Raw genomic sequence first — 11709 nt, 5'->3', positions numbered from 1 at the left:
AGTCTGAGGCAACAGTTAGGTTTCTGGGTCTGTCTTGAATGTTTAATTGGCCGAACAGTACTCTGAATAAGAAATCTTAGTGATTCGAGCACAATTTTGGCCCTTTAGATGAGATCGCTTGGTGATGATCAAAACATCAAAGTTTCTCATTTAGACAATACGGAACTTTGTCATGCCGGAAACTTTTTCATTTGAGGTCATCTTAATTAAGTTATTGTCTGTGCCAAAATTTGATGTCAAGAGTTGGTAGGAGGAAGATGACGTGTCAGCGGTTGGATGTAGAGCCGACAGACAAGAAAAGAAGTGACTGATGCCAAAAATAAATAAATTCAAGTACGTGACAAGACATTTAGACGTCTCCTAAAAAAAGCGTACGTGGCCGTCGGCCTCGCGGTCGCGCGCGCAAGCACGGGGTGGGTGGCGAATGCACGATGAGTCGATGGGCACAAGTACCTCATCGTGCATACTACTCCGAACAATGGCTTCAGCCGCTTGCAGCCAGAATGTGCATGAATATGTCGTTGAACGTGTCCACCGGCCCCGGCGCGCACCAGTGCAGGCAGTCGTTGAACACCGTCTCCGGCACCGGCTTTCCGGCACCGTACCTGTCCTTGACGATGTAGGCGCCTGGGTGCCCATCGGGCCGCATCGACGCCAGCCTCGTCACGTCCAGCACGTCGAACCGCAGCCCCAGTCGCTGCCTTTTCGCCGCCGCCGCCGCCTCCTCCAGCACGGCCTTCCTCATCTCGGCCGTGCCCCCATCCTCGGGCACCTCTCCCTCATCATACGGGTTCGGCCGCGAGCACGCATCCCGGTGGTTCGACGCGTACTTGGGGTCGAAGTGCGCCGGCGCCATGGTTGACACCACCACCAGCTTGTGCTTGTCGCCGCTCGACTTTTCCTGGACGTACTCAAGCACCCTCCGGATCACCTCGCGGTACGCGCCGATGTAGCCGCCGGCGATGTCGGTCTCGTTTACGTCCGGACGGGCAAACACGCCGGCGATCTGCCCGTTGTCGTAGTAGACGGCCTGGTGGTTGAACCAGTGCCCCGCCGAGATCACCATGACGTCCATCGCCTCCACGTCCGCCGTCCACGGCTCGGTGAACGCGTCCAGGAACAGCGTGTCGTGCGTCATGGCGTAGTCCACCGACCTGCCCTCGGCGCGCACAAGGAACGGCGACCAGTACGTGGAGACGCTGACGTTGTGCGGCGCCGGGAAGACCCACCGCCAGAATTTGTGGGCCATAGGATGATCCTCGTACTGGTGCGTCGTCTCGGGCCGCGACACCGTGGAGAGGAAGCAGACGAGGGACTCCGCCTGGTTGCGCGCCGTGGAGTCGCCGACGAAACCCAGGAGCTTGCCCCGGACTGCCCGGAGGAACTCAGCCGGGTCCAGCGCCGAGAGGTTACAGCCCGCCGGCTGCCACCGCCAGTTCAGGTACCCGTTGTCCGGCTTGCCGTTGATGACGCACTTCTCCGCGCTCACCATGTCGCAGTTTTCGCTGTCGTACCGCCGGCCGCTGACGCTGCCGTCCCACACCCACTTCCCGGTGGTATAGTCGCATTGCTGCCAAGCTGCGAGAAAAAAAATGGAGGTCAGCATAGCATGCAATCAAGCCATTTTCTATGTATATACATACAGTGAGACATGTATATATCTTTATGCGTGTACGACGATCGAGTTGCTTATATACCTTGAGGAGGAGGTGGGAGAGGAGGGCTTGTGCTTGTGCGATGTGCTTGAAATGCAGCAAGATTGGTATATGAGAGGAAAGAAGATGGAATGGAGTGGAGAAGGATGTAAACGAGAGGCAAGGTGAACACAGCACCAGTGAGGAAGTTCTTGAGGAAGGAACAATGGCTATGAGTCGTTACTACTTGCATTCCTCCCATTTGGCGAGAACGATATGAAGCCTTGTACTTCTAGATTGGTACCGGCCGGGATGTGTATGTATATAAGATGGGTCTATGGAGCGAATGCATGTAGAGATTGGAATCTAGCTAGTACTGGTGACACACCGTATATATCGGAGTTCGAGAGCGCCAAATTATATGGTTAGAAAACAAGGAGTCAACGCCAACAATCTGAGAGCATGCAGAAACCAAGAAATACTACTTGATACCGATGCCTATGCAATTGACTGTCAGTACTTCCTTTGTGAAAGCTGAATAAAACTGTTGCTTATTGATGATTTGGTGCGGCATACAAGAGTATATAAGATGGTACAAACCGACTTGGGGTAGGGGTACAAAACTGACTTGGACTAGAAGTCGTATACCATAATGACTACTCTAACATCCCCCCGCAGTATCAACGGCAGGCTCGACGACGTTGAGACTGAAACAGATATCTTGAAACGGCTTAGTAGGCAGTGCCTTGGTGAAAATGTCAGCAAACTGAGCCGTAGAGAGAACATGAAGCACCCGAACCTGACCAAGAGCAACCTTTTCACGAACAAAATGAATATCAATCTCAATATGCTTTGTGCGTCGGTGTTGAACTGGATTGCTGGTCATGTAGACTACTGATATGTTGTCACAGTAGACAATAGTGGCCTGCGCAATAGGCATGTGTAGCTCGGAGAGTAACTGCCGAATCCAGATGGTATCTGCAACGGCATGTGCCACAGCGCGATACTCAGCCTCGGCCGACGAACGTGAGACTGTAACCTGTCTTTTCGAAGACCAAGAAATCAAATTGTTATCAAGAAAAACACAAAAACCGGAAGTGGACCTTCGAGTGTCAGGACAACCAGCCCAGTCTGCATCAGAGTATGCGGTAAGCGAGTTTGGAGAAGAATTATTGAGGTGGAGACCATGATTGAGAGTTCCTTTTAAATACCGAAGAATGCGTTTAACATGATTATAGTGAGGAACCCGGGGATCATGCATATAGAGACATGCTTGTTGAACAGCAAAAGAGATTTCAGGACGAGTAATTGTGAGATATTGGAGAGCACCTGTTAGGCTACGATAGAGAGTAGGATCGGAAAAGGGTTCACCGGTAGCCGAAAGTTTAAAACTAGTATCGACAGGAGTGCGAGATGATTGACAGTCAAGCATACCAGCACGATTAAGAAGATCAAGAATATACTGGCGTTGGGAAAGAAAAAGGCTGGAGGAATCTCGAACAACAGCAATGCCTAAGAAATGATGAAGGAGTCCTAGGTCAGTCATAGAAAATTCAGATCTAAGAAGAGAGACAATATGATCTAAGAACTTTTGAGAGGAGGCGGTAAGAATGATATCATCTACATAGAGAAGTAAATAGGCAGTGTCAGAAGTTTGATGATACACAAAAAGAGAGGTGTCGGAGAGAGATGGAGTGAAGCCTATTGTTTGAATGAAGGAGGAGAAGCGTTGAAACCAAGTTCGTGGGGCCTGTTTAAGACCGTAGAGAGATTTCTGAAGAAGACATACATGAGTTGGAAAGGATGGATTTTCAAAACCCAGAGGTTGCTGGCAGTAGACAGTTTCTTGAAGGGAACCATGGAGGAAAGCATTTTTAACATCAAGTTGGTGAATGGGCCATGAAGAGGAGACAGCAACACTAAGAACGGTGCGAATGATGCTAGGTTTAACAACAGGAGAGAAGGTTTCTTCGTAATCAATTCCTTGTTGCTGAGAAAAGCCACGACAAACCCACCTGGCTTTATATCGTGAGAGGCTCCCATCGGAGTGGAACTTTTGGCGAAAAATCCATTTGCCAGAAACAATATTTGTATTGGGAGGACGAGGAACAAGTTGCCAGGTGTTGTTTTGAAGTAAAGCATTATATTCTTCTTGCATGGCAGCGGCCCAATTGGGATCAAGTAGAGCAGTTTTGTAATTCTTTGAAAGAGAAGTGAGAGATACGGAGGTATGAAGGTTTAGGCGGTCTTGGGGTTGATGAAATTCTGATTTGGCCCTAGTACGCATGCGATGATCATTAATCGGGGCTGCTGTAGGAATAGCACGAGGGGGTAAGGTGGGTACTGGTGAGTCCGGCGCAGCGGAAGAGTCGGACGAAGGAGTAGGGCTGGGTGGTGGAGTGGGAGCAGGGCTGGGTGGTGGAGTGGGAGTAGGGGCCGGGGGTGTTGGGGAGGAAGCAGGGGTCGGGGGTGTTGGAGACGTCTCGGGTGGGGTGAGTGTATGGTTGGGATTGGCTATGGTGGGTGTTAATGGTGGTGGTGATAAGTTGTGTTCAGCAGGTAGGGGAGTATATAGTTGGAAAGGACGGGGAGAGGGGGTGTTTGCGGAGCTAGGGGTGTTGGATGGTGTAGTAGTGCGTTGTGAGAAAGGAAAAATGTGCTCAGCAAACGTGACATGACGAGAGACATGAACGTGTCCGGCGTGAAGGTCGAGACAGCGTTGCCTTTGTGCTCGTCAGAGAAGCCGAGAAAAGCACATGGGATAGAGTGTGGTGACAATTTATTTGCAGAAGTGGCGTAGGCATTGGGAAAACAGAGACAACCGAAAACATGAACTGCGGAGTAGTCGGGGTGGGAAAGAAAGAGGGAATAATAGGGAGTAGTGTTTGGTTTAGTTTTAGAAGGTCGAATATTTAGAAGGAAGGTGGCCATGTGTAGGGCTTCAGCCCAAAACTTGGGAGGCATAGATGATTGAATGAGGAGAGTGCGAACTATATCATTGAGGGTGCGAAGAGAGCGTTCTGCTTTACCATTTTGAGGGGAGGTGTAGGGATATGAGAACCTAAGCAGGATGCCATGTTGTAAGAAGAAAGTACGATTTTTAATGTTATCAAACTTGCGACCATTGTCACATTGGATAAAGCGAATTGGGAGGAAGAAGTGAACAGACACATAGCATTGAAAATTAAGGAAAAGAGAATGGACCTCGGATTTGTTGCGTAGAGGAAAAGTCCAGACAAAGTGGGTGAAATCATCTAGGATAACAAGGTAGTATTTAAAACCCGAAACACTTGCAATGGGAGAGGTCCATAAATCACAATGTATTAATTCAAAGGGATAAGTGCTACAAGAACTAGAGGAACTAAAGGGAAGACGCACATGTTTGCCTAATTGACAAGACTCGCAAAACACAGAATTATGAGAGTCCCTATTACATGGTATGGTAAATTCACTAAGCATAGAAGCTAAGACGGCGGGGTTGGGATGGCCCAAGCGACGATGCCAGAGATCGACGGAGGCCAGCATGGATGTTGGAGGGGTGGCGGCAGGAACTCCATTAAGAGAATAAAGATCACCGGAGCTATTGAAGCGAGCGATCTCGGCCTTGGTCAGGTAATCCTTTACAGATAAACCAAAAGGGTCAAATTCAGCCGAAACTAGATTGTCGCAAGTAAATTGGCGAACAGAGATAAGATTTTTAATGAGGGCGGGTGCAACTAGAACATCGCGAAGTAAAAGAGGTTTGGTGGAAGAGGGAAGTTGAGCCTGACCAACACAATATATAGGAATAGATGATCCATCTCCAAGGATAATGGAAGGGAAAGGAGATTTAGTGCAAGAAGATAACCAATTACTAGATGCAGACATATGACTAGAGGCCCCTGAATCAAAGATCCAATCCGTACCTGAGTTTCCTTGTGCAGCAAAGTTATTCATGGCCTGGAGAAAGGCAGCTTGATCCCAGCTCGGCGTCGCAGGTGAGGGTGGCGTCAGAAGCGGTGCCGGTGGATACGATGGTGAAGGCAGTAGGGCCGGCTGGGGAGTGTAGTAGGCATTGGCCGGCTGTGGTGGGGGTGGCGTCGGGAGCAGGGCCGGCTGAGGTGTGTAGTAGGCGCCGCCGTCGGTGCTGTAATGACCATAAGGAGCATACGTCGGGGCGGCGTGATAGGCATTGGCCGGCTGTCGGGGGTTGAGAACCCCGGGAGCACTAGTAGGCGGCCGAAGGCCAGGTTGCCAGGCACCTAAGTATGCCGGCGGAGCACCGAGGGTGGACGGAGCGGACCAGGGCATGGGCCATGCTTGAACAAGCCCCGTCCAAGGATCATGAGGAGGCCGCCATGCAACCGCAGATGGAGCACTGGTGGGTGGTGCAGGACTCGGTGCTGGTGATGTCGTAGGCGGAACCGAACGAGTCGACGGCGGCCTGTAGATAGGGTTTTTGCCGCGGTAGTTCGGACTAGGACGCCAGCCTGGGGCCGGTTCAACAGATGACGATGCGGACGGCCCGGCGGCAGGAGCCGGCCTGAAAGGCGGTGTAACACCCCGGTGTAATGATGCTACAGTAACCCTGGGGTTAAGTTAATCATTTTGCTTAACAAGTGTTTGATCACCCTTGGTTCTCTCTCCTTTCAAATTCCAGTTGAATTCAAGTTCAAATTCTGAGTGAAATTCAAAATTGCTCAAACATGAAAACTAAAATGTTCATCATGTGAAACATATTCTTCTGGTAATATTGGTGGTGAACCAACATTTTTGCAAAGGGTTTAAGTGGCCTAAACTACGTAAAACAGTGACCTAAGCAATAAATTAAATGCCTTTTTAATTTATAAAATTGGCAAACTATTTCAAAAGTCTCACAATATTTTTGTGGCAGTGCACTTTAATTCTTTGAAATTGTTTTGGCCAATGGCATAATTTTGCAAAGTAATTATTGGATAAAAAGAAAATGCAAAAGCTGCTGAAAATAAAAAGAAACAAAAAAAGGAAAAAGGAAAAGCAGAGAGAGAAAGCCCCTGCCCCACTTGGGCTTCGGCCCACCCGAGCCAGCTGGCCCAGCAGGCCGGCCCACTCCCCCCCCCCCCCTCACCGGTCGCTCCCTCCCCTTCCTGTTCCTCTGCTTCGTGTCGCTACAGGGGCGAGGTCGACCCCGACCACCTCGCCGGCCTCGCCGGGAGAGGATAAGGGCGACGCCTCGGGCTCCCCTCGTCTCCCCTCACCCACTTGCCCTCTCCATATCCCCTCTTCCTCAATCCTACTCTGCCGATCTGGAGAAAGGGGCCGACGCTTTCGTCGCCGTCGCCGCGCCACCATCGCGGCCACTGCCGTCCCCGGGCGCCTCCGGCGTGTGCACCTGCCTCGCCGACCTCTGCTACGCCCTCCCCGACCACGGGCTCGGGTCGGAAGCCACCAGGGAACCCACTGCCTCCCCGTCTTCAACCTCCGTCCGCCACGGGCGCCGCCATCTTCCTCCTCTCCGGCGACCCCTGCTGCTACTAAACCTATCACCGGCCTCCGTGTGCCGCTCGGTGAGCCCCTCATCCTTCTCCCTCTCCTTGTTGACTTTAGCACGCCCCCTAGCTGCTTTCCCCACGCGCGCCCGAACGCAGCGCCGAGCTCTTCGCCGGCGGGTCTCCGGTGACCAATTGGTCATGGGCGTATGCCCGTTAGCTTGACCGCATCGTGCAGCACCTGCCTAGCTGGTTAGTTTGGCCGCTCGCGCGCTCTAACGCCGCACCCGCTCGAGCCCGAACTCCGGCGCCGCTTCTGCTCGTCGCCGGTGTCGTTCCGGTCGTTCCCGGCCCAAGCCATCGCCTCCATCTTGCGTGCGACGTCGAGCCGCGTCGAACGCATCTAGCTACGACCCCGGAAACCCCCTGTGCGCGGAACCCGACCCCTCTCCCGACGTGCGCCGCCGCGGGAGGCTCGCCGGAGCAACTCCGGTAGCCAGCGCTGACGTGGCCGGCCGGGGCCACTCCCCTGGTCACTGCCTCGTAGGCCCTGGGGGCCCCGTTGACTGGGTCAACCCAGTCAACGTGCTGACTAGGCAGGCCCCAGCCACTGACGTGCGGGCCCCACCACTTACATAACTAATTGAAATGATTTTATAATTAAAAGTAATTAGTTTAGCTAATTAGTCACTGACATGTGGGACCCAGCTGCTAATTAACCACGTTTAATTAAAATAACCCACTGTTAGCCCTCTCTCTATGACATGTAGGACCCATTGGTCAGTTTGACCTGGTCAGCGAGTCTGTTGACTGCTGACGTCATCAGCACATCATGCTGACGTCATTTTATCTTTTCTGTTAATTTAAATAAATCCAGAAAATGGTTTAATCTTTGAAAATTCATAGAAAATAAACCGTAACTCGGATGAAAATGTTTTCTATATGAAAGTTGCTCAGAAAAATCCAACGAATCCGAATACGCGGTCCATTCATCAGTCAGATGCCTCTAACTATCTGAACATGGAACATTCCCCCTCCGGTCATCTGTGTGACACAGGTCCGGAACCGGGAAAACATTCCCGGTTGAATTCCCCCTTCACCTATATCATGTAGCCTTACGTTAGGTCACACCCGGCACCGCATATTGCCATGTTATGCTTTGTGATGCTTTGCCTACTTTATATTTACTGTTTCTTCACCCTCTTCTCTCCGGTAGACCCCGAGACTGATGCCGCCCCTGTGATCGACTACGTCGACGACGACCCCTCCTTGCCAGAGCAACCAGGCAAGCCCCCCTTTTGATCATCCCGATATCGCCCATTCCATTCTCTCATGCTTGCATTAGATTTTGCTACTGTTATTGTTTGCTCCTATTCTGATGCATAGCCTGCTTTTGTAACCTGCTCATTGTATCTTACCTGCTTATCCTAAACTGCTTAGTATAGGTTGGTTAGTGATCCATCAGTGACCCCCACCTTGACCTTGTTGCCCCTGCTTCATCATCGAAGACCCGATCAACGGGATCGAAGACCAGGCCCCGGCATCGCACATCACTTTCTCCTTAGTTGCTCGACACTGCTGGGTTACTATCGAGTGCCGAGGGTGAGACCTCTACAGCATTTCTGATGTTAACCCTGTAGTGTAGCTATTCGGTCGTGGTCATCGAGGGTGATTCCGCCTTAACCACCTTCGATACGACTCTGTTGTGCAACCCCTCAAGTGTGAACCTCGGGGGTGATTCCTCTTACGTTCACCTTGATGATTACATCGAGTGGAATCCATCGGGGGTGATTCCTCGGGTTTTCCCCTTGATGTTTGGACACACGGATACTTAGACTTTACAATTGTTACTTGGAAAGGCGGGTCGACCCTGAGGGGTACCCGCGTGTGATGTGGAGACGGGTTGACCTGGAAGGTGCCCGCGAGATAATTACGAGGCGTGGCCGGGCATTCCTAGCCCTTGCCGCAAGTCCTCGAGACGGGGCGACGGGGGTCACATCTTTCGTGAGTCTCTGCTTGTTACCGCGTGCTCCTAATCCACTACGATTTGGATATTTGATCCGAGGGGCCTCTGGCCTGATAGCACTAACCATCACGTGGGCATAGTATGGGCGTTCTGCGTCGTATGCATCAGCCGAGGCTTAATAGACGTCAAGCGACTGAGCGGCGCGCGCCGGGTTGGACTGGTAAGCTCCTACCTTTTTAAGGAGGTAGCTAGGTCTGCTCACCGGCCGCCCACGCAACGTGCAGGAGTTCCCGGGGCGATGGCCCATGACCCCTGGGGGCATAGGTTTAGTCCGGCGTGCTTGACCTCTCTATTAAGCCTAGGTCGGGTTGCGGCGTATTGTTTGGCCGAGGCCGGGCATGACCCAGGAAAGTGTGTCCGGCCGGAGTTAATCGAGCGTGGTGGGTAAGTTGGTGCACCCCTGCAGGGAAGAAAACATCTATCGATAGCCTGTCCTACGGTAATGGACACTTGGAGTTGTATCCCGATCGATACAACTAGAACTGGATACTTGTGATGAGACTTGGATATGAGAATTGGATTATAATTGGAACTGGATAGTATGGCTCTGGGATTGCTTTCTCGCAGGGAGTCGAGAAAGGATCTCTGGCCGAGGTTGATAACACTTCTACTACTTTACTTTATGCTACTCTACACCCTCCTGTTGCTGCAAGATGGTGGTTTCCAGAAGATGCTAGTCTTCGGTAGGACTATGCCTTCTCTCTATTCTGGCATTGCTGCAGCCCAGTCCACATATACAACCTTCCTTTGATAATGTTGCATATGTAGTGTAGATCCTTGCTTGCGAGTACTTTGGATGAGTACTCACGGTTGCTTTGCTTCCCCTTTGCCCCTTTCTTCTTCTTTCCGGTTGATGCAATCAGATGTCGGAGCCCAGGAGCCAGATGCCACCGCCGATGCCTGCTACTACGTGGAGACCGCTGACGACCAGGAGTAGTTAGGAGGCTCCCAGGCAGGAGGCCTTGCCTCTTCGATCGTGTTGCTTTTTTGTGCTAGCCTTCTTAAGGCATCCCTGTTCAACTTATGTCTGTACTCAGATATTGTTGCTTCCGCTGACTCTTGTGTAATCGAGCTCATGTATTCGAGCCCTCGAGGCCCCCGGCTTGTAATATAAAGCTTGTATTATTTTAATTTGTATCTAGAGTTGTGTTGTGATATCTTCCCGTGAGTCCTTGATCTTGATCGTACACATTTGCGTGTATGATTAGTGTACGATTGAATCGAGGGTGTCACAAGTTGGTATCAGAGCTGACTACCTATAGGTAGCCCCCTTTCCAACTCCTTGGCCGAAGTTGAGTCTAGTCACTGAAAAACTTTTACTAACATTGGCTGTGTGGCTTACGGGCCCACGTCGCCATTGGGTGGTATTAGGATCTTTTACTCCTCATCTATACTCTGGGACTCTGATCTCTCTTCCATTCGGGTTAAACGAATTTACTAACTCTAACATTAGGATCCCGTGACCACATTCACCCCAAAGTTGGATAAGCCTTGGTTATTCCTTAGAATAGTATTCTGAATAGTACACACACTGTCGTGTTGACTACGAAGTGGTATCCATCGTACCTCTTTCATTATGCATGTTTCATCATGAAAGGTCCTTGTCTTTGCAAATGCTCAATGCTGAACTACCCCCCTGTTACATGTTAGCAGGATGGTTAGACCCGCTGGTCGTGGCCGTGGTGCCAACGATCCACCACCGCCCGAATTCTTCGCCGGAATGATGCAACAATTTGAGCTGAACCGCCAGTTCATGGAAGGAATGATGGCTCAGTTTCCTCGTCCGAATATGAATCAACAGCCAACCCCAGTAACTCTGCAGGACTTCATGCGCCTCAACCCAACTATCTACCGCAGCTCAACTCAACCCCTTGATGCTGATGACTGGCTCTGCGACATCATGTATGAAATGGAGTCTGCTAGTGTTACCCCTGCCAGCTATGTCACCTTCGCATCCTTCTTCCTCAAGGGTCCTGCTGCTCAATGGTGGGACAGCCACAGGCGTACCCTACCTGCTGGACCGGTCATCACTTGGCCGGATTTCCAAGCTGCCTTCCGTGCCCGCTTCATTCCTCAGGGAATCATGGACAGGAAGAAGCGAGATTTCCGTAACCTCACCCAAGGCAACAAGTCTGTAGATGCTTATCAACGGGAATTTCTGGATTTGTCACGTTATGCTGAAGAAGACATTGCAACTGATGCTCGTAAGCAAGAGAAGTTTCGTGATGGACTTCACCCTGATATCAAGCTAGCACTGCTCGTTCATGACTTTGCCGACTTCGCCACCTTGGTGAACAAGGCTATTCAGGTTGAGACTGGTCTTCAGGAACACCAGGGATCCCTCAGGCAGCCGTGACGCTGGCTCATCTTCGGGCCCGTCCGCGCAGAAGCGTCGGATATGGATCCCCCACAGCATGTATCGTCCAACTGCACCCGCACCAAGACAGTCCTATGCTGCACCTCGTCTGCCTCCTCCACCGCAGAGGCAGCCTCTTCGAGATGTACCATCCCGAGCTCCTGCTCCCGATCCCAATGATGGTCTGTGCTTCAGATATGGCCGCCCAGGCCACCTTGCTAAAGAATGCAATCAGAAAAAGAGCCA

General features: G+C 51.3%; 2 protein-coding genes across 2 annotated transcripts; one reads left to right on the top strand and one right to left on the bottom strand.

Moving 5' to 3' along the window:
* Positions 1–247: 247 nt before the first annotated feature.
* LOC109761280 (xyloglucan O-acetyltransferase 1) lies at positions 248–1966 on the bottom strand. Its single transcript, XM_020320075.3, has 2 exons — positions 1698–1966; positions 248–1578 (listed from the first exon to the last, which is right to left on the bottom strand). Exons 1-2 carry the CDS (start codon positions 1894–1896, stop codon positions 485–487), a joined length of 1293 nt encoding a protein of 430 aa, XP_020175664.1. The 5' UTR covers positions 1897–1966; the 3' UTR covers positions 248–484.
* A 9041-nt stretch (positions 1967–11007) lies between these two features.
* LOC141026954 (uncharacterized) lies at positions 11008–11463 on the top strand. The gene has a single exon (XM_073503850.1). The coding sequence runs from the start codon at positions 11008–11010 to the stop codon at positions 11461–11463; it is 456 nt and encodes a 151-aa protein (XP_073359951.1).
* The last annotated feature ends 246 nt before the right edge of the window (positions 11464–11709 follow it).

The sequence above is a fragment of the Aegilops tauschii genome, chromosome 7, assembly GCF_002575655.3.
Source record: "Aegilops tauschii subsp. strangulata cultivar AL8/78 chromosome 7, Aet v6.0, whole genome shotgun sequence".
Lineage (NCBI taxonomy): Eukaryota > Viridiplantae > Streptophyta > Magnoliopsida > Poales > Poaceae > Aegilops > Aegilops tauschii.
Note: the sequence above shows the minus strand (reverse complement) of the source record. Positions and strands in the feature narration are given on the sequence as shown.

Excerpts from the sequence above, each read along its gene's own strand:
- LOC109761280 (XM_020320075.3), bottom strand. The coding sequence starts at position 1,896 with ATGGGAGGAATGCAAGTAGTAACGACTCATAGCCATTGTTCCTTCCTC. Across the intron at positions 1,579-1,697 it reads TCTCCCACCTCCTCCTCAAG|CTTGGCAGCAATGCGACTAT; the intron begins GTATATAAGCAA and ends TTTTTCTCGCAG.
- LOC141026954 (XM_073503850.1), top strand. The coding sequence starts at position 11,008 with ATGTATGAAATGGAGTCTGCTAGTGTTACCCCTGCCAGCTATGTCACC.